Below are 23,194 nucleotides of genomic sequence, written 5' to 3' on the forward strand. Positions count from 1 at the left end.
ACATGTGTCTCCAATCCTCTATTTTTCCTATTTTAAAATCAAGGCTGTCCTGACTTTAAGGCTATCTCTACTCTGCTGGAAATAACAATACCTGCAGGGTTTTTTTTATTTATTTGTGTATTCTCAACTGCTTCATTCGAAGAGAGAGATTATGCCAGTTTGAATAGAGGCCCAGAAACTGAGTAGGAAGTTTTAGCCAAGGTGTTTTGTAAGGCTTCCTTTTGTTAAAGTGAATGAGCAGGCCAGGTTCTGATAAATTTGTATGCAGTGAGCTTTGCTAAACAACACTGTCTCTCTTTACTCTTTTTTGCCCCCATTCTAATCTTCCTTGAATGGCTCCAACTCCTTATGCTACCACTAACCTTTTTTTTAGTTTTGGTCGTGTCAGGAGTGACTTGAGAAACTGCAAGTCGCTTCTGGTGTGAGAGAATTGGCTGTCTGCAAGGACATTGCCCAGGGGATGCCTGGATGTTTTGATGTTTTACCACCCTTGTGGGAGGCTTCTCTCGTGTCCCTGTATGGGGAACTGGAGCTAATAGAGGGAGCTCATCCGCACTATCCCCAGATTCGAACCTGTAACCTGTCAGTCTTCAGTCCTGCCGGCACAGGGGTTTAACCCACTGCGCCATTAGAGGCTTCTGTTACCACTTACCATGCCGGCAGGACAGCTGACAGAAAGGTTGGTGGTTTGAATCTAGGGAGCAGGGTGAGCTCCTGTCTGTCAGCTCTAGCTTCCCATGCAGGGACATGAGAGAAGCTTCCAACAGGATGATAAAATATCTGGGCGTCCCCTGTGCAATGACCTTGCAGATGGCCAATTCTCTTACACCAGAAGTGACTTGGCAGTTTCTCAAGTTGCTCCTAATACGAAAAAAATATATACTTTGGAAATAGTTGGGGTACTAGTGCAGTCAGTACTTCGTCCCATGTTCTGTTACCAGTATTTCTGGTTTTGCTGTCCACATCCTATCCTTAACATGAAAGTGTTGGCCCACCAGTGTCCAGGCTATACTAGTTCAAACCTCATGTGGGAGCTCACAGGATGGCAACACTCCTAGTATAATTCAAGCACATACAAACCTAGCATTTGATCTGTCTTTTTCCAGGAAAAAGCCTGAGTCTGGTGAGCAAGGTGAGCCCAAGGTTTCCTCCAAGGCTCGCAACTACAAAGTAGCATGAACCTATCCTTGCTTCAAAAGCTCATCCTGCTTTTTCGCTTTCTGGTGTACATGATGAGCCATAAACAAGCCTTACTTTCATATCACTACCTGCAGACTAGACAAGAGGCACCAGTAAGACTTTTTTGTCAGTGTAGAGCAGAATCCCTCCCACCACAAGATAACTGGAGCAACATATGCTTCATGACGTGTTTCAGAGCCCAAAAAGGAGGCTAAGGACACAACCCTTGCCCTTGGAGGGGAGGAATCTTTGTTGCCGACAGGGTTTTAGTTGGCCAGCCAAACCTTTTTAACCATGAACATGGCTCCAATATCATAAGCTAGTATCATGTAACAGCGTTTCCTTAGTTAATGACTCTGCCATCTTCCTCTTTTCATTTCTGAAACTGTTTTCCTTCCTCTATTTTTAATGTGCGTTTGTGTAAATTAATTGCCAAATGCCTACTAACTCTTGTAATTTGGGAAACATTTGTGTTCCTGATCTTGCATAAATATGCTTGCTTCACAATTGAGAAACCTAGATATTTCCCTTGTCCCCTTTACTGATATACACATTGTTTACACTATTTGGGATAATGTGCATCTACTACAGATCAAAACCTTTTCAAAATTCCTTTAACGGCTTGAGTTGGAGGAGCAGGGGTAAAGTTGGAAATAGTCATGATGGTCTTGCTAGTAAGATATTGTCCCAAGAAGTTTGCAGTATTCCTTGGCTGGACAAGGGAAATCCTTGTTTGCTTCCAAGAATACCTTGATCTGTTCCAGGGTCCATTTTTCCTTCCAAAGATGGCATGCCTGCAACCATTTGCTTGGCCTTTGAGAGGAGATCGTTTTTGTTGTTGTTGTTCATTCGTTCAGTCGTCTCCGATGCTTCGTGACCTCATGGTTATTCTAACAATGTTATTGAAACCTTACTAGCATCCAAATATTTTTTCTTTACTTACTTACTTACTTACTTAGGCAATCCCTCATTGTTTGAGTATGATGGCCATCCAAGTAGATACGTAGGTGTCTGTGGAGACCTATTCTTGATCCGCATGTTCTTCCGCAGTGAGGCCATCAGTTTCCAAGTGGAAGGCCAGGATTGGCTTGACACGCCTTCCTCTTGGCACATTTCTCCCTTTCACCCTCCATTCGTGCCTCTTCAAATTCCGCAGCACTGCTGGTCACAGCTGGCCTCCAGTTAGGGCGCTCAAAGGCCAGGGCTTCCCAGTTCTTAGTGTCTATGACACAGTTTTTAAGGTTGTCTTTAAGCCCATCTTTAAATCTCTTTTCCTGTCCCCCAACATTCTATTTTCCGTTCTTGAGTAGAGTAACCGCTTTGGGAGACAGTGATGAGGCATTCGGACAACGTGGTCGGTCCTGCAGAGTTGATGACGTAGGAGCATCACTTCAGTGCTGGTGGTCTTTGCTCCTTCCAGCACGCTGACATTTGTCCGCCTGTCTCCCAAGAGATTTGCATGGTTTTTCAGAGGCAACACTGATGGAATCGTTCCAGGAGTTGAGTGTGACGTATGTAGACAGTCCACGTTTTGAAGGTGTACGAGGGTTGGTTGGACAGTAGCTTTATATATAAGGGCCTTGATATCCCTACGGAGCTCCCAATCCTCAAACACTCTGCTTCATTCAGAAAAATGCTGCACTCGCATACATTCTACCACAGTACAGATTTCATTGGACAGCTTCAAATGCACTGTTGTCAAAGAAAAATAATTACCATATTTCTTCAATTGTAAGACACCACTGATTGTAAGGCACACAATAATTTCAGTACTACCACCAAATATACATAAGATACACCTTTTTGGAGGATGCTTATATAGGGGGAAAGTATGTCTTTGAACTGAAGAAATGCAGTCATTATAAAGATGTTGAAATAAGGAGATGCTTGAATTCTTATAGAGGGCCTTAATATAGACTTGAAACTAAAAACATTTTGCAATGAGATTTTGACTTTTGTCTTTATCTTTACTGCTTTCTAAGTCTCCTGTTTTCGTTCATTTGTGTATTGGCTTGCCTGAGCAATATACCACCACCTCCCTTACATACTGGGCAGCCTCTGAAGTAATAGGAAGGCCTAGTTTTGCCTTTGTGATGTTTGTTTGTTTGTTTATTATTGTTTATTTTAAATTCATATTTTTATTTATTATAATAATAATTTATTATTTATTGAGTCCTTCGGGAGAGATAAAGCAGGGTATAATTAAACCTCATCATCATAAAATAATCATTGTCCCTTCTCCCCCTCTTGCAGAACAGAGCGTCAGCACCACGACCTGGCTTATTGCCTGACCTTGCTGCCACTCACAGAACGGGGCCTCCGTAAAATGCAAGACAACTTTGATTGCTTTGCTGACAAACTCCAGGACAAAGAGGTCTACAACTGCTTCCTGGCGATGCTGAGCCGACTCCGTAGGGTGGGAACAAAGCCTGAGATTAAGGTGAAGCTCACTGTTTCTCCCCAGGCTACAAAGGGAGTAGTTGCAACTTACCTGTTCTAAGAATCGAATCAGATTTTTTTTTACTGTTGTAGCCTAAGCCCACAGTATTTTTGTCCTTTGAGATGTAATTTCTGTTGTGTTGAGCTTGTGGTGTCTTTTATTAGGCTGTTACCGAAGAATTTGAGCAGAAGCTCAGGATGTGTCACAACAAGGGTCTGGACTCCATCACTGAAGCTCCTGGGGAGTCTGTGGGCCAAGAAGACAAAAATATTTCTGTGTTGCAGTCAACAAAAAAAACAGCAGCAAGTACGTCTATCACTTACACATTTGCATTAAAATATCCTCTGTGCAGCATTAAAATTCACACCTGATTCCTAAAGTTCGCTTCCAACATTTTCAACACTGATCGTTTTCTAAGTTTATAAATGTTTTCTACAACAGGAACGTTTAGTGGGCATTTATTTTCCACGGAACCGTAACTTTATCCCTGAGTTTTCTTGTGGAGAGAAAAAGTGGGATATAAATAAACATTATTATTATTATTATTATTATTATTATTATTATTATTATTATGTGTGGAATCAGAGTATTATAGAATCCTACAGTTGGAAGATGCTTCAAAGGCCATCCAGTCCCATCCCATTTAGCCATGCAAGAAAACACAATCCAGGCCCTCCTGATCCAGTTTCTGTTTTAAAATCTCCAAGAATATTTAGTCCACCACACTCCTATGTTTTCTGGATCGTTTTACACCAATTCACATGCATTTCCTAATTTATTTATTTTATTTTCAGTATTTATATTCTGCCCTCCTCATCCCGAAGGGAACTCAGGGCGGATTACAATGCACATAGACACAGCAAACATTCAATGCCATTTTTAGACATACCAGACAGATAGGGGTATTTAGGCATTTTCCAACTTCGGCGCCTGGAGGTTATGCTTGGTTATGCTGTCGCTTCATCCACTATGACACCGAGCCTCCTTGTTCTTTGATCACAAACATTTTAATGGTGTCGTAAAATACCACTTTAAGAGGTCCCTAATGTCTCTACTCACAGCTCAGCTGTTTTCATCATGCTTAGGTGGACAGTAAGCTAGGCTTGATAGTCGGGTGCTCAATCCGACTCGGGCTTTGAACTTGCCACCTTCCAGTTGGCAGTGATCTATTGTTGCTGGCGATTAATCAGCTGTGCTACAGCCCGGCCCATATATAATTTCCTATATATAATGTCTAGCTTTTAAATAAAGTTTACTCTTAATGTTGTATGACTTAGATCCCAATAACTTAAATCTTTCATCTCAAGAACTGTACAAGAAAGGACAACGATCAGAAAGAAATAAGAAATCACTGTGAAACTTTGCGTGCGAATCGCTCTTGTTATTAAATGTTGCAAAGTTGTCAGATAGCAATAGCTGCAGGACTAATTATCTATTCCAGAGACTAAATCAAATAGTTGGCCTCATATGGTTTTATTTTAAAATTCATTTTATATTTTGTTTTTAGGATTTTTTAATACCCCTGTGATGCTTTTGAAGAATACTAGGGTTCTGTGGAACACAGTTTAGGAACTGCTTGGTTAGATTATTAGGGAATGAAGGTACCATGAAGGAATTATGCAAAGTGTGAAATCATTGTCTTCTTTCACTCACTGAAATTGTAAAACTTTTTATAGAAAAACATACTGCGGCCTACCTTTCCTTTGGAGCAATACGAATTCAGCTCATATGTCCCTTTTTGGCTCATTCAGACCCTTCTACACTGCTGTATAAAATGCAGATTATCCACTTTGAACTGGATTATATGGCAGTGTAGACTCATAATCCAGTTCAAAGCACATAATGTGGATTATTGGCTTCAGCAATCTGGATTATATGCCAGTGTAGAAATGGTTTCAGAATTTCAACTCCCTTTTCCAGGCTCACGCCGGCGACCTCTGCGTACCAGCAATAAAGATGCAGACTCTTCCTTCATCACTCCTGAACCCCGTGTTTCCAGATCCCGCAGAAAGACTCCAAAGCCAAAAATTACGATTGTCTTTTCCAGCGATGAGGAGAACAGTTTTGAGGAAGGTGAGAATATATGTTCTGTTTGCCTGGTCGCTGTAGTAGTTTGGAGCATTTTGGAAGATTCTCATTTTGCAAGAGTGGTTTCAGAGTGATATAGGTAGGCTAGAGCAGGGCTCCTTAAACTTTTTCCACTTGTGGCCCCTTTTTGCCTAATAAATTTGTATGTGACCATAGGTATACCGGTATATAAGAAGGTATTAAAATCAAACAATTATAATACACCAGCATTTGCACGGCTTGCTCAACAGGCTGATTATCCTTTTTGTGGGGTACAACTGAAGTATTTTCTGAAGAGTCCACTGTAAACACTGACATCACTTTCATGTTAATGTCTAGACGGCATTCAGAAACCTTTTGCTGTAGCCAAATTTCTCATAACAACAACATTGATGTAAGGCAGCATATCTCAACCTGGGGGTCTGAACCCCTGGGGCGGGGGTCACAAGGGGATGTCAGAGGGGTCTCCAAAGACCATCACAGTATTTTCTGTTGATCATGGGGATTCCATGGGGAAAGTTTGGCCCAATTCTATTGTTGGTGAGGTTCAGAATGCTCTTTTATTGCAGGTGAACTGTAAATCCCAGCAACTACAACTCCCAAAAGTCAAGGTCTATTTTCCCCGAACGCCACCAGTGTTCACATTTGGGCATATTGAGTATTCATGCCAAGTTTGCTCTTGATCCATCATTGTTTGGATCCACAGTGCTCTCTGGATGTAGGTGAACTACAGCTCCAAAACTCAAGGTCAATGCCCAGTAAGCCCTTCCCGTATTTTCTGTTGGCCATGGGAGTTCGGTGTGCCAAGTTTGGTTCAATTCATCATTGGTGGAGCTCAGAATGCTCTTTGCTTGTAGGTTAATTATAAATCCTAGCAATTATAACTTCCAAATGACAAAATCAATCCCCCCCCCCCCCCCAACTCCACCAGTATTCAAATTTGGGTATATTGGGTATTTGTGCCAAATTTGGTCCAGTGAATGAAAATACCTCCTGCGTATCAGATATTTAAATTACGATTCAAAGCAATAGCAAAATTACAGTTATGAAGTAGTAACGAAAATAATTTTATGGTTGGGGGTCACCACAACATGAGGATCTGTATTAAGGGGTCGTGGCATTAGGAAGGTTGAGAACCACGATGTAAGGGGACACTATTTGTGATCGATATCCACAGTTTGAGAAACAGTGGCTAGACTCACCTCTTCTACATTTCCAAAATCAACTCTGGGTTTATTTAGTTGCCATGGCAAGGTTTTTGATGCAGAAAAGTCAGCTAAATATCCATAAAGTAAATAAAAAGGAACACAACATACTGTTCCATGAGACTGACTGTAACAGCTGCCCATCGTCATACCCACTATAGATTCAAACGTTGCTCCAAAGTGAAATGATTTTTCCATTCTCTTGCAGAACTCCAAACTGAACTGACAGAGGAGGAAACACCAAAGAAGACCACACCCATTTCCCGTAAATCATCCCGCAGTGTGCGGTGATAATACCACTTCCTACCCCTTCTTTCTCCTTGCCAGTAATCTATAATAGACTCGTCTTGCTTTTGATGACTTGCTCCTTTTGATGACTTGCTCCTTTCATATGTTTGTATAGTGTTACCTTCTTGTTTGTTTAATCTTTTTTTTTCTCTGTGGACAGTTTATTTGTTTGGAATAAAGCTTTCAGGGTTTAAGATGCACTGCTTCTCCTGGTTTGGTATGTGAAAGCAATGCAATGGATGTTTGCTTAGATGTCACAAATTATACTATGTAAATTGCTCTCTGATTACAATCTGTAGCAGATATGGATGCTGGTATGCAATGAAAAATAATAATAAGAATCACATAAACATATAGCATAAAGTCAGCAGCTTTAATCAAAACTATAGGAAACACTATAAGAATCCCCCGGTGGCGCAGTGGGTTAAAAGCTACTGAACTTGCTGACCGAATGGGTTTTTTTTTTTTAATCATGTCAGGAGCGACTTGAGAAACTGCAAGTCGCTTCTGGTATGAGAGAATTGGCCGTCTGCAAGGATGTTGACCAGGGGACGCCCAGATGATTTGATGTTTTATCATCCTTGTGGGAGGCTTCTCTCATGTCGCCGCATGAGGAGCTGGAGCTGATAGAGGGAGTTCATCCGCCTCTCCCTGGATTCGAACCTGCAACCTGTCGGTCTTCAGTCCTGCCGGCATAGGGGTTTAACCCACTGCGCCACCGGGGGCTCCAACCAAAAGGGTGACTTCAACCAAATTGGGACCTGTAGTAACACACACTATTGCTGACCCCATTTCCATTCATATTTACTTCAGAACAACATTTTTTTTTTCATGTCAGGAGCGACTTGAGAAACTGCAAGTCGCTTCTGGTGTGAGATAATTGGCCGTCTGCAAGGACGTTGCCCAGGGGACACCCAGATGGTTAACCATCCTTGTAGGAGGCTTCTCTCATGTCCCCGCATGGGGAGCCAGAGCTGACAGAGGGAGCTCATCCACGCTCTCCCTGGATTCGAACCTCCAACCTGTCAGTCTTCAGTCCTGCCGGCACAAGGGTTTAACCCACTGCGATACCACCTGTTTACCTTTTCTCCTCATCTTACCTTTTGGTGGTTGAGAACAGTTATGTACTGATCAAAATGTAAAATAAGCCTGCCCCAAACCATGCAACTGGTTATAGGTACTCTTATAGATAAAACCAGCTTGGGGCACCCATTCAATACAGAAAGCTTGGTCTCCTGTCACTGAAGTCCTTTCCACAAACAACGCGGGATGGCATGCCCACTCCGTTCTTCGTATGCTGTCTCAACACCCAGTGGGGATATAGAGAAGGGGTCTCCAAACTTTTAAAGCAGTGGTCTGGTTCACAGTCTATGCATTGTCGAAGGCTTTCATGGCTGGAATCACTGGATTGTGAGTTTTCCGGGCTATATGGCTATGTTCCAGAAGCATTCTCTCCTGATGTTTTGCCTACATCTATGGCAGGCATCCTCAGAGATTGTGAGGTCTGTTGGAAACTAGGACAATTTCAACAGAATGGAAGAAACCATGAAAATGAACCAAATCTGGCTACTAGTATTAAAAATAAACCTCTAAAATCATAACAGTAAATAAAGAACAACACTCAAAAACGGGAATTCCAGACAAGAAATAATCAGGGACAGCTAATCTTCTCCCAACAAAGGATTCTCCCAGGCAATAAGAAGCCAGACCTTGAAACTGCAAGGCTATTCAATGCTAATCAAGGCGGCCAATTGCAACATTCACACATGCCTCGAACAGACAAGAGCTCTTTCTCCCACCCTGGACTTTCCACAGATATATAAACCCCATTTTCCTAGTTTCCAACAGACCTCACAACCTCTGACAATACCTGCCATAGATGCAGGTGAAACGTCAGGAGAGGATGCTTCTGGAAAATGGTTTATGGTCTCGGATTGTTGGGAGGCCGGACTTTTTGAAGAAGCTTTCCCAAATGCAGTGTAGAAGACAAGCTCTGATCTTCGGAATGACTGGACAACGTGATTGGATAATGATTTTAGTAATGAGATGCGGAGGTTATATATTTTTACTGTTTTATTATTTATTGAACTTTACTTATGTTGAATGTTTTAATTGTTTTTATGTTGTTGCGGGCATCAAATTGTGCTGTTTGTAAACTGCCCTGAGTTGCCCTCGGACTGAGAATGGCAGTATAGTAGATAAATAAATAAATTTGTGATCAGATTTCATTCCCTTCCCCCTGGGGGGTCCCAGTGCTTTGCAAGGAACTTCCTTTCTAATTCCCCTCTGCAGGTTCCCAGGCAAGCTCCTCTGGTCTCATCAGCCATTAGTGATTGATTTTTCCTGTTTCTTTTTTCCCACCGTCAGCAGTGTTGCTGACTGCCATTTTGCTGGCGGCTGCAGGGCCTGCCATTTTGAGCTTCCTGAACACTGCGGCCTCCCTCCTCCCCATCCCCCAACCAAGCAAAAAGTCTCTAGGGGAGCTGCTGTGGAGGAAGATATGCAAACTTTGATGGCACAATTAAAACAACTTCTTACAGCATAATGCTTTTCTCAGTATGGCCGCAAGAGGGTTCTCCAGGGTAAATCTCAAAGTCTCCATGCAGGTTCTCATGCAAGCAGAAGGGGTTTTGCAGAAGCTTATTCAGCCTCAATCTTCCTTAATGGTCAGAATGTTTGCCAGCAAGAGAAATGCTGTTGTCTCTCATAAAGAGCAGATTCGGGTTTCAGTCGAGAAGAACCTTCTAATCACATCCTTCATTCAGAGGATTTCCTTTGTCATTTAAGATCTCTGCAGCATTGGGGCTCTCTTCGTGTAATTCTGTATTCCCAGTGTGAGAAGACTACTGAACTGAATGAAAGAAGTGCTCCATCTTTTGTGCCAACCAAAATCTTCAGTGAGAGAAGTGTCCTCATCAGTTTTTTTCTCTAGCTAACAAGATTGCAAAAAAATACGTCTTTGCAAAACAAAGACGTATACCCTGGTGACACAAAGGTGTTATTTACCAGGTAAACAGAATTTGCGGTTCTCAACCTGTGGGTCTCCAGGTGTTTTGGCCTACAACTCCCAGAAATCCCAGCCAGTTTACCAGCTGTTAGGATTTCTGGGAGTTGAAGGCCAAAACATCTGGGGACCCACAGGTTGAGAACCACAGGTTTAAAGGAACTCAAATTTGCCTACAGTGTCCTGACTCATGCACAGAGGAAGAACTGTTTAAAGCTACAAACAATGCAGTCCACCCAGAGGAAAAGTGTTTTTGCCATACATCAAGGGAACCACTGACCTCACAGGGAAGTTGATGGGGAAACACAACATACAAACTATCTACAGACCCACCAAGAAAATCCAACAAATGCTACGTTCAGCAAAGGACAAGAGGGATCCTCTCACCTCTGCAGGAGTCTACCGTATACCATGCAGCTGTGGACAAGTCTACATAGGGACCACCAAATGCAGCAATGCCCAAACACGAATCAAGGAACATGAAAGGCACTGCAGACTACTTCAACCAGAGAAGTCAGCCATACCAGAGCACCTGGTGAACCAACCTGGATACAGCATATTATTTGAGAACACAGAAATGCTGGAACACACCAACAACCACCACCATGTCAGACTACACAGAGAAGCCATTGAAATCCACAAGCATGTGGACAATTTCAACAGAAAGGAGGAAACCATGAAAATGAACAAAATCTGTATTAAAAAAACTCTAAAATTACAACAGCAAAAAAACCAGAAGAAAAACAATCTGGGACATCTAATCACCTCTCAACAAAAGATTGCCCCAGGCACTACCAGACCATCAAATGCTAATCAAGGTGGTCAGTTGAAACATTCACACCTAGCTCCAGCAGACAAGAGTTCTTTGTCCCACCCTGGTCATTCCACAGATATATAAACCCATTTTCCTAGTTCCAACAGACCTCACTACCTCTGAGGATGCTTGCCATAGATGCAGGCCTCTAGAACATGGCCATATAGCCCTAAAAAACCTACAACAACCCAATGCAGTCACTGTTTCGTTTTTGGTCTAAAGTTATTTAGCTGCTTGTGATCCCTGTATTTTATCAGTTTAAAACTTATTTATTTATGCAATGCTTTATTTATGCAATCGTTAGCTATTTTGCAGATGGGAGCTACAGTGCAGCAACAATTGGGTAGCTGCATAATTCCCACCCATCCCTAAAAATAATAATACAATGATCCTAAAAATAACCGTGAGCAAACCACAAGTGGCAACAGTTACTATGAGATTACTGGAGCTTGGCTTAGCCTATCCCCCTTAAGCCTAGTGGTAGAAATTAAAAATGTGGCGGAAGTTCTTAAATATACAATACTACAAATATTTGCGCTGCCTCGCCTTTTGATCAGGAAAAGGGTTGGGCATCTGAAGGCAGTCCTACGCAGCCCAATAATGTAGCCTGGAACTGTCATCCAAAATGCCATTTCCAATAGGGATGTGGCCCAATAGGGATGCCCTGAGCCCCCTTTTCCTCCTCTCCTCCTTCATGAATCATAAGACATGGAAGGAGGTTGACCGTGCCACTAAGATAAAGTAAGTTACCCTTTCACTGCTGTAGCCAGCGGCAAGACAGGAGGCGTTGGCTATCCCATATGCAAAACAATCATGCTTATACCATCTTGGTGCAGGTATACTCTGGCTATGTAAATGCCAGGTAAGCTGACATATTCAGGAAGACGGCTGGTTTGACCGTCTTTATTCATCTTTTTGTTTGCATTATAATAGTGGTCTGTAGCCTTTGAGACACTGCTGGACTCTCATCCTGCTGGTCCCAGCCAACAGGCCTAATAACCAGGAAAGGCTGCAGCACAATATCTAATGGGACGGACCTCTCACACCCTGTTTTATATACTTGCTTTGGATTTCAGTTTCCTCTCTCTTCATTCCTGGCTGCAGAGACAACAAGCTCAGACATGATACCACTCTCTCCTGAGTGCCTTCTCGCAGACATCTTCCCCAAATCATTTTCCTTTGTTATTTGGGCAATTGAATGGTGCTAAGTACTTTCTGAATGTTGCCTCCATTCTCTGACAGGTGAAAGTCGTTAAAACCAAGTAATACCATTTGGACCAGAATGCCCTGAATATTTAACTGAATACTATCTATAAGATTACAGGGAAAACTTAACTATAGCCATAATCTATGTTTAGGCTTCAACTACAGAGGCAGAAGAAGTAACCAAAAGATTCTATGCTGGAGCTGAGGGGGGAATTGAATGTTCTCCTAAACAGGATTTGTTCATCATAGGCAACTGGAACATAAAAGTTATGTTGCAGTTCCCATTATCTGCAGTCCACATAGTGAATAATCAATTGTTCAATAACCTTTGAAGACCCAAACGGTAAAAACTAAAGAGCACCGACTACTATGTAAAAATATTATAATTGGCCCTCTGTATCTGGATTCAGCAGCCCTTTGAAGGCAACCGTAAGACTGATGTGGCCCTTGAAAATAAGTTCGACACCCTTCTTGGAATGTTTTTAGAAAAAGGCTAGATAGCTACCTGCTGGAGATGTTCTTCTTATCTCTTCTCTTAGGCAATCCCTCATAGTCTGAGGATGATGGACCTCCAAGTGTAGTGACCTGGTGGTGGGTCCGTAGGTGGCTGTGGAGCACTATTCTTGATCTGCATCTTCTCCCACAGTGCGGGCACCGGTTTCCAGGTGGAAGGCAGCTATAAAAAGGGCTTTTTATTGCATGATTTTTATAAACAAAGTAGAGATGACAAAGTGAAGCCAAGACAAGATGTCGTTAATAGCATTTACTTGGGGAAATAGAGATAAACAGCCATAAACAAGGCTTTCTGTCTGACCAAACTAGGAGATACTAATTTACAACGAAGTGTGACAAGGTCATTCCCAATCCTGCTCTTCCGCAAAGGCACATAAACATGATTGTGTGCCAGAGCTGCAAAAGATGACATCCAGTTTGGTTGGGAAATTGAGCTGTTTCTCAACAAATGAAAACACTGTGAAGTAGAGTTTAAGTGTGAACCTGAAACAGTTATTTCATCTAGACAATAAGACACTGTAACCCTCTTTTATAGTTGGGCGTTGTCAAATTGTCTTTGACTTACAGCAACCCTATGAATGAGACCTAAGAGATCTTGTGCTCAGGGCCTGCAAACTCAAGGCCCTTCCAAACAGGCCCTGTATGCCAGGATTTGATCCCAGGTTTTCTGCTTTAAACTGGATTATATGAGTCTACATTGCCAGATAATCTGAGATAAAAAGAAAACCTGGGATCAGATCCTGGGGTATAGGGCCAGTTGGAAGGGCCCTCAGGGCTGTAATTTCCTTGGGTGAAACTTTACTCAGACCTTCCTCTTTTCTCACCCTTTCCAACAAGTCATGCAGCTCAAGTATGATAACCTCAGTTTTTAGTGAGAGTTCAGGATTGAAGTGCTCCAAATCCACTCATTCCCCTTTTCAGTAGTCTCTTCTCCAGCACAATTTGAAGGAACTGCCCATCCTTCTCCCCAGCTATCTTCAGTACTTCTTGATTTTGGTGTTCAGCAATACATCTTTATACTTGAGAAGTGTGCCTTTCTTGGTAGTTCCAAACCCAACACCATTTCTGACACAGGATGTTCTATATCAGTCATAATAGTATTAAGTTGAATAGATGGGCAAGACAGAATCATAGTGAGGCTGTTAAAGGCTCCTTCCCAAACTACAAATCCCAGAATTCTGCAGGAGGCAGCAACTGGATTTAAAATGGACTCATTCTCTAGTGCGATGAGATGATTTGTTGCAGCAAATGTTAGAAATCCCTTCCTGCCTTTTTGTAATCCAGTCTGAGTGAGATCATCTTCAGGACACCTCCAAATTTTATGAGTCAGTTGTTGGAAATAGTGATAACATAGGCCATGACGTTTCTGTACTCTAGAGTACATTTTAGAACAAAGAGAAAAGTGTGTCATCAGGACAAAGAGCATGTTTGGATTTGAGGGAGATGGAAAAGGGACAACAACATGGGCTGGCCATCTGCCATATGAAGGTTTTAGTGATGTTGTACTTAGACTTCTGGTGGATGACTCTGGTCCAGTGTAAATGGGCAGCAAATTTTACATTCTTTGCACCATAGGGTATGCTAAGACAGTGGTTCCCAACTTTTTTTTGGCCAGGGACCACTTGACCAGGGACCACTCGCCAACATTAGTACCAAAAGGGTTATGAATCAGGTTTTGGTCAACTTTAGATTTGGTTTGGTTATTTGGGGTGCTGATTCAGAAAAAGGCATTGGATAGACCACATTGCTTGGCTCTAGTTTCTAATACAGAACATATGCCATCCAGTAGTCACTATCTGCTTGCCCACACCCCCCCCCAAAAAAAAAACATTTAATAAGCCTCGACACTATAAGAGGGTTTTGTGAGACCAGTCGCTCTCGTTGCAATGGTGTAGTAATGGTAAGACCATGGACCATATTTTAGTTCTTGCGGACCACTGGTGGTCCATAGACCACAGGTCGGGAACCACTGTCTAAGGCATGAGCAAAATCCATACCTAGCTGGCTCTCATCTCTGCAGAGCATACACCCAGACTAACTACCTGGCATCCATTAGAAGGCATGAGAAAGGAACATTTCCATTCAGGTAGTAAGATAAGTGTGTTAACGGTCTGACTCTGTATAAGGCAGTTTCCTTTGCCTCTGACCATTGTGGTCCTCCTGAGATAAATGCTGTCCATTCCCTTTACAAAGTACCAGAGTAAACAAGGCCCTGGTGAACTTAGGGAAACATTTAGCAACTGGTGTTGTTCTCTCATCTTGTCCTCTGTCCCCAGCACAGAGTCCTTGCTGGCAATTGTTTGCTCATCAAACAGAGGGCTCTGGTTGTGCAAATGCTCCAACTGTCTCATTCTAAACTTTCTGTTCACTTTCGTTTATACTAGCCTTGAACAGCCTGGGGCCTAGTACTAAACTGAATGTGGTCCATAAGCAATATGCCCTGGTTTATCAGAATCCTACTCAACATCTTTTTGGTTTCAAATTATAAATCATACCCCTGGCCTTTCCTTAAAGGTTATAACCCCAGTCAGGGCTAAACTTAGTGCCTTGGTCCTTCAATACTGGTGGGAATAGCAGCTGGGTGAATAGAATCGGATTACCTCCTGAGCCAAATGAACTTTCTTCAGAGTCTCTTGGTATCCTCCATCTCCCCTTGCAAACTCCTCTGCCCTTCAATCCTGTTTTGCAAAATAACAGTGGGTTTTACTGCAAAGGCTAACATACTTTAATGATAGATTTCTTAATAAAATGCTCTAGTACTGCTCAAAATAACACATGGGGAGACCAGGTGTATTGTCTAAAATTGACATTTGGGGGAAATGGATATCAGTATATGGAGCACAAGGCAAGGCCTGCAACAGGCAACGATCACTCTAGATCCCATGTTCCAGTTAGCTTTTTTTTAAATAGTCATCTACCAGAGGTGAAACATACTATTTTGTAGGTAACAATACTCCTTGCCTTTAAAATGTGTTTTAGAGATTACTAGCCATCCTCTACCACGCGTTGCTGTGGCCCAGACTGGTGATCTGGAAGATAAAGTAACTGCAATTCCCAGATGTCAAGGTCTATTTTCCCCCAAACTCCATCTGTGTTCATATTTGGGCATACTGAGTATTCATGCCAAGTTTGGTCTAGATCCATCATTGTTTGAACCCACAGTAGTCTCTGGATGGAGATGAACAATAAATCCAGAACTCAAGGTCAATGCCCACCAAACCCTACTGTGTGCCAAGTTTGGTTAACTTCTATCGTTGGTGGAGTTCAGAATGCTCTTTGATTGTAGGTTAACTATAAATTCCAGCAACTACAACTCCCAAATGGCATTTATTTTAGTGATGGTCACTCCTTGGGTTAATAGGTGTCTTGTGGCCAAATTTTGTGGCAATTCGTCTAGCAGTTTTTGAGTTTATGATGTCACTCAAAATGAACAGAGCATTTTTTATATATATAGATTGATATCCCCAAATGTCGGGCCATTCAAATATGTATACTCTACAACAGCCCCTTGGTTCTGCTGGCAGGGGGTGATGGCAATTACAGACTAGAACTTTTTATGTATGGCACACTTTGAATTGCCTTGTGGAGAGAAAAAGCAGGGCAATAATAATAATAATAATAATAATAATAATAAGTAAAGGTAAAGAATTCTCCTTGACAATAAGTCTAGTGAAGTCTGTCTCTGAGGGGTGGTGCTCATCTTCATTTCACCTCCAAGGTCATGTGGCTGGCATGACTGCACGGAGCACAGTTTGTTTCCTGCAAAAGTGGTAACTATTGATCTACTCACATTTGCATGTTTTCAAACTGCTAGGTTGGCAGAAGCTGGAGCTAACAGCAGAAGCTCACTCCACTCCCTGGATCTAAACCACCAACCTTTTGGACCGCGGGTTCAGCAGCTCAGTGGTATAACCCACTGCGCCACCAGGGAGGCAATAATAATAATAATAACAACAGCAGCAGCAGGATTGAAGATAAACAACTGGAAAAGCTGAGACTATATGAGGATTTAAAGATCGAACTGCAAAGACTTTGGCACAAACCAGTCAAGGTGGTCCCAGTGGTGATCGGTACACTGGGTGCAGTGCCTAAAGACCTTGGCCTGCACTTAAACACAATCAGCACTGACAAGATTACCATCTGCCAGGTGCAAAAGGCCACCCTAATGGGATCTGCACGCATTATTCGCCGATACATCACACAGTCTTAAGACACTTGGGAAGCATCCAACATGTGATCCAATACAACAGACAGACAGCAGAGTGATCTTGGCTGCTGTGGACTCATCTTATGTTTCTAATCATCATCATAATCATCATCACCATAGAAGTGAATATGCTAAATCTTTACTAAATCTCCTTTAATTTTTAAGCACTAGTCTGAACTTCTCAGGACTTAAAAAATTACTGATATGTTGCAGTTTTTCAAGAGCAGTTGAAGCAAAACAAGAGTCATGTAGGAAGGCTTTAAAAATATTGCTTATATTTTAATGAAGACAAAGACCACTTCCATATAATAATTGTTACCCAAAGAGAGCCTAACGCTGTTATGAATGCCTGTACACATTTCCATTAGCCAAGCTTCTTTTCTTGTTATACATATGCCTTCAAATAGTTTCCGATTAGGATGCTTTTCTCGGCAAGATTGGTTTAGAGATGGTTTGCCTTTGCTTTCCTCTGAGGCTGAGAAAGTGTGATATTATTGGGGCCTCTTCTACACTGCCATATAAAATCCAGATTATCTGCTTTGAACTCGATTATATGGCAGTGTAGACTCAGATAATCCAGTTCAAAGCAGATAATGTGGATTATCTGATTTGATCAACTTGATTATATGGCTGTGTAGAGGGGGCCTAGGGTTACCCAGTGGGTTTCCATGGTAAAGAGGGAATTTGAACCCTAGTCTTCAGAGTCACAGTTCAGTGCTCAAATCACTACACCGCACTGGCAATGCAGACCAAAAATGGCATCTGAGTTGAAATTATCTCACTGCTTCTAGGGGAAAGCAAGTCTGAATGGTGCTAGTGCTCCTTAACATTTGTCAGTATCAGATACCCAATCTATATAAAGCTTTTAAAATAATTTTTATTGTTTTATAGTGTATATGGGGGGGGGGGGACAAATTAAGAAAAGAAAAAAACGAAAAAGAAAACAATATCCAATCTATATAAAGTTAAAAAGACTCCTAATCTGCGTCTGAACTTCAGCCAATTTACCCCAGGGTATTTTATTATTTATTTATTTATATTTATTTACTACATTTATATCCCACCCTTCTTACCCCCGCAGCAGGACTCAAAGCAGCTGTCTGGCCATCTTCCACAAGCATTCTCTTCTTACGTTTTGCCCACATCTATGGCAGGCATCCTCAGAGCTTGTGAGGTCTGTTGGAAACTAGGCAAGTTGGGTTTATATATCTGTGGAATGTCCAGGGTGGGAGAAAGAACTTTTGTCTGCTTGAGGCCGGTGTGAATGTTGCAATTGTCTACCTTGATTAGCATTGAATGGCTTTGCAGCTTCAAAGCCTGGCTGGTTGCTGCCTGGGGGATCCTTTGTTAGGAGGTGTTGTTTGTGTGTCGTGTCAGGAGTGACTTGAGAAACTACAAGTCGCTTCTCAAGATGTTTTATCATCCTTGTGGGAGGCTTTTCTCATGTCCCCGCATGAGGAGCTGGAGCTGATAGAGGGAGCTTGTCCGCCTCTCTCCTGATTCGAACCTGTGACCTGTCGGGTTTTCAGTCCTGCCAGCACAAGGGTTTAACCCACTGTGCCACCAGGGGCTCCGTGGGGAGGTGTTAGCTGGCCCTGATTGTTTCCTGACTGGAATTCCCCATGCTCAACAGTAATGAGGTCTGCTGAAAACTAGGCAAGTGAGATTTATATATCCATGGAATGTCTAGGATTGGAGAAAGAGCTCTTGTCTGTTTGTGGCAAGGATGAATGTTGCAATTGACCACCTTAATTAGCACTGAATTGCCTTTCAGCTTCAAACCTTGGCTGCTTCCTGCCTGGGGGATCCTTTGTTGGGAGGTGTTCGCTGGCCCTGGTTGTTTCTTGTCTGGAATTCCCCTGTTTTCTGAGTGTTGTTCTTTATTTCCTAATTTTACTTTTTTTTAACAATAGTAGCCAGATTTTTTTCAACCAAAGAGATACTTGTCATGCATGGTACAAAAATAAAACAATCCTTTGCAGAGGGCAGCTTGGTTAAAAATAATGCAGGGCGACATAAAGCATTGTTTTGGTTACTAAACGATGCAGCAGGCTGCCATTGGTGCAAACACAAGGAGGCCCACGAGGAGACGTGCAAGAGGCCACTCCTGTGGTGCCCGAGGGCACGAGGACACTAGGCGGAAGCAGGACCCGTCTCGCGCGGGGCTCCCAAGGACTGCCTTGGTCTGGCTCCGGGGAGAGAAGGAGAGCCTCCAGAGGGGCGGGGCTCAACCTGAAAGAGGAGGCGGGACTTCCGCTGTCACGTTCCATGAGTAGAAGCCTGGCGGGGCGCCCCTTCTCAGTCCCTATTGGGGGGAGGGGGGATGGGCCTCATAATAGGTTGGGGAAACCCAGGGGAGGCCTGCTCAATGGGCACAATGAAAAGAAACCCATCATGGAGCCAGGAAATGCCTCAAGCAGGGGGCGGGGCGGAAAGTTTGACAAAGTTGGGCTCACTGGGTGGCAAAATGGCCTTTTTATGGCTTTCTCAAACTAAGTGCACCTTTGTGCTTTTGATTGGAAATCAGTTTCAATGCAATTAGTGGCCCTTAATGTCCCAACAACCCAACTAGAACTCATACTACGAGGGTTGAATGAAAAGTAATGCCTCCACCTGCGTTACTTGGGTTTGGATGGGAATATTTTAATAAATCAAACGCAGAAATAATCCTTAGAATGTGCTCTTTAACTACCACTATTCACTGGGTTGCTGTAGGTTTTTTTCGGGCTCTATGGCCATGTTCTAGAGGCATTCTCTCCTGACGTTTTGCCTGCATCTATGGCAAGCATCCTATGCTTGCGAAATGCCTATTATGCTTGAAATTTCTCTCTGAGTGATACGACGATCGTCCTGAATCAATCTGTCAACCTTTTGCTTGGGAAACTCAGTGGTTGCTGTCACAGGACGTCCAACTCTTTGTTTGTCACTCAAGTCAGATGTTCCCACCTCAACATCTTTAAACTTATTCACCGAACGACGTACAGTACTCACATCAATACAATCACCATAAACAGCTTGCAATCTCCTTTGGGGTGATACCTATGCTGTCAATAATTCAATGACTGCACATTGACTGACCGTCTGCACAGGGTTCCATACTTCAAGAGTCCAAAAGTGGCAGGCTAAAACCCGAAACCTCAATCAGTGGCAGAAACTGAATCAGAAACTCCCCCCCCCCCCCCCGGGCATACAGTAGACTGGGCGACTTGAAAGGCACTGAGCAGGCTGTGCTCTGGCACTACGAAATGCAAAGCCAGTCTTAAGAAATGGGGCTACAAAGTGGAGTCCACAACATGCGCGTGTGGAGAAAAGCAAACATTCTACAATGCAGCCTGAGCACTGCCACATACACATTGCAGGACCTTCTTACAGCAACACCAGAGGCACTCCGAGTGGCCAGCTTCTGGTCAAAAGAAATCTAGTATGATATCAAGTTTTTAACTTTGTTTGTATTTTGTTTAATACATTATAACTGTATCCTCAATTCGCTTCTGACACAATAAATAGATAGCAGAGTTAATAGAGCAGGTCAAGAGAACTACTTCCAACCTCACCACCCCCCAAATAATTTCCACTTGTTACCCTGGCAACCGCTGACATCACTCTTGGAGGGATGGGAGGACTTCCCCTTGGTTGAGTTTTTAACAAAAGAAGGGGTTGTGGGAAAAATGCCTGGCCCTCGGCTTCTTTTGCTGATGCTGAAGGCCTCAAAGTGTAAAAGTTTCCTTCAGAAAGTGAAGTGTATTGAAATGTAGCGCCTCTGCATTATATAGCAGTGTGGACCCATTTATTATTGTTATTATGTAGGTATTTATTATTAAGTTATTATGTGTTTATTATTAGCTATATATTTATTATTGTGATTATTACATGTGTATTCTGTTAAAGGTAAAGGTTTCCCCTTGACATTAAATCTAGTTGTGTCTGAGTCTGGGGAGTGTTGCTCATCTCCATTTCTAAGCTGAAGAGTTGGTGTTGTCCATAGATGCCTCTAAGGTCATGTGGTCAGCATGACTGCATGGAGTGTCATTCCCTTCCTGCTGAAATGGTACCTATTGATTTACTCACATTTGCATATTTTCAAACTGCTAGGTTGGCAGACGCTGGGGCTAACAGCGGGAGCTCATCCCATCACTGGATTTGAACTGCTGACCTTTCAGTCATTAAGTTCAGAAGTTCAGCAGTTTGACTGGCTGTACCACCAGGGGTTCCTATGCATTGTGTTATATGTATTATAATAGTGTTGTGTTTCATCTCTCCGTTTTCATCCTGCTGTATCCACAAGGAGAGGCAGGTAACAATATTGTTATACTATGTAACAACATTTGATAAAATGTATCTTCCTGGTTTGAAAGGGTTATTTCCTGTTTAATTGTGCGGTACTTCCTTTAAAGTAGCTGTTATCCTCCAGAAACTGCCACAAACTTGAATTGGTTGAGATTTTATGAGGTATTCGTTGAAAAAACCAGGGCCCCTTCCAGAGAGCTGAATAAATTCCCACATTTTCTGCTTTGAACTGGGATATATGGCAGTGTGGACTCAGGTAACCCAGTTCAAAGTAGATATTGTAGGATTTTCTGCCTTGATATTCTGGGATATAGGGCTGTGTGGAAGGGCCCTGAGTCCACACTCAAATATTGTGGGATTTTCTGCCTGATATTCAGGGTTATAGGGCTGTGTGGAAGGGCCCTAGAGCAAAATGTGATGCAGAGTGTCCCACAAAAACAAAAGTTTTTTGGAGTTTCATAAGCTTTTTCTGTGTTCTTATGATAGAACCAAGTGAAAAATGAAATTTTTAACCCAACAAAAAAAATGTTACATATATAGGCCCTTTCCACACTGTCTTATATTGCAGGATCTGATTCCAGGTTGTCTGCTTTAAACTGGATTAGATGAGTCTCCACTGGCAGATAATCTGGGATAACAAGATAATTTGGGATCAGATCCTGGGATATAGGGGCAGTGTGGAAATGGCTGCCAATTCTCTTGAAAGCTTTGTATCAATTTGTTTTCTTTAACAAGGTCAGATACTTTATCTGATTCTGCCAAACTGAGAAGTTTTTGACAGACTCTGCTTCCCTGGAGACTACGACGTGGAGCAGTGACTTCAAACTACAGGAAAGGAGATTCCACCTGAACATTAGGAAGAACTTCCTAACAGTGAACACTTCCACACAGTCCTATATCCCAGAATAACAAGGCTAAAAATCCCAGAATAACTGCTTTGACCTGGGTTATCTGAGTTCAAACTCAGATAATGTGGGATTTTCTGCTTTGATATTATGAGATACAGGACTGTGTGGAAGGGCCCTGAGAGCACACTCAGATAATGTGGTATTTTCTGCTTTGATATTCTGGGATACAGGGTTGTGTGGAAGAGCCCTCAGAGAGCTGTTCAGCAGTGGAACTCTCTGCCTAGGGGGGTAGTGGCAGCTCTTTCTTTGGAGGTTTTTAAACAGAGGCTGGGTAGCCATCTGTCAGGGGTGCTTTGAATGCGATTTCCCTGCTTCCTTGGTAAGAGGTTGAATTGGATGGCTCCTGAGGTCTCTTCCAACTCTAGGATAATGTGATTCTATGACTCTAACTGGAGCTCCCGGTGGCGTAGTGGGTTAAACCGCTGAGTTGCTGAGCTTGTTGACCAAAAGGTCGCAGGTTCGAATCTGGAGAGCGGCGTGAGCTTTGGGTGTCAGCCCCAACTTCTGCCAGTTTACCTGTTTGAAAATATGCAAATGTGAGTAGATCAATAGGTACCACTCCAGCAGGAAGGTAACAGTGGTCCATGTAGTCATGCCGGCCACATTACCTTGCCTATGGACAACGCCGGCTCTTCGGTGAGTAGATGAATAGGTACCAGCGGGAAGGTAACGGCGCTCCATGTAGTCATACTGGCCACATGACCTTTAGAGGTGTCTATGGACAACCCTGGCTCTTCGGTGCATAGATCAATATGTACCACTCCAGCGGGAAAGTAACGGCGCTCCATGTAGTCATGCTGGCCACATGACCTTTGGAGGTGTCTATGGACAACGCGGCTCTTCAGTGAGTAGATCAATAGGTACCACTCTAGCGGGAAGGTAATGGCACTACATGTAGTCATGCTGGCCACATGACCTTTGGAGTTTTCTATGGACAACACTGGCTCTTTGGTGAGTAGATCAATAGGTACCACTCCAGCGGGAAGGTAACGGCGCTCCATGTAGTCATGCTGGCCACATGACCTTGGAGGTGTCTATGGACAATGCCGGCTATTCAGCTTAGAAATGGAGATGAG

The 23,194-nt window shown here is 42.8% G+C and overlaps 1 protein-coding gene and 1 long non-coding RNA gene across 2 annotated transcripts in view; one reads left to right on the forward strand and one right to left on the reverse strand.

The window, feature by feature from the left end:
* The window catches only part of NCAPD2 (non-SMC condensin I complex subunit D2), a 43,990-nt gene extending 36,611 nt beyond the window's left edge, over positions 1 to 7,379 (forward strand). Inside the window, exons 28-31 of the mRNA XM_060762649.2 lie at positions 3,433 to 3,619; positions 3,784 to 3,925; positions 5,540 to 5,692; positions 7,100 to 7,379. Coding sequence (XP_060618632.2) covers positions 3,433 to 3,619; positions 3,784 to 3,925; positions 5,540 to 5,692; positions 7,100 to 7,182 — 565 coding nt within the window. The 3' untranslated portion in view covers positions 7,183 to 7,379. The remainder of the gene's footprint in view (positions 1 to 3,432; positions 3,620 to 3,783; positions 3,926 to 5,539; positions 5,693 to 7,099) is intronic.
* LOC132767555 (uncharacterized) overlaps positions 1 to 23,194 on the reverse strand; it is a 30,035-nt gene that overhangs the window by 4,196 nt on the left and 2,645 nt on the right. Inside the window, exons 2-3 of the long non-coding RNA XR_009630653.2 lie at positions 15,317 to 15,394; positions 12,709 to 12,879 (exon numbers count right to left, since the gene is read on the reverse strand). This is a non-coding gene — a long non-coding RNA (uncharacterized lncRNA). The remainder of the gene's footprint in view (positions 1 to 12,708; positions 12,880 to 15,316; positions 15,395 to 23,194) is intronic.

This window comes from Anolis sagrei, chromosome 2 (assembly GCF_037176765.1).
Source record: "Anolis sagrei isolate rAnoSag1 chromosome 2, rAnoSag1.mat, whole genome shotgun sequence".
NCBI classification, from domain to species: Eukaryota; Metazoa; Chordata; class Lepidosauria; order Squamata; family Dactyloidae; genus Anolis; species Anolis sagrei.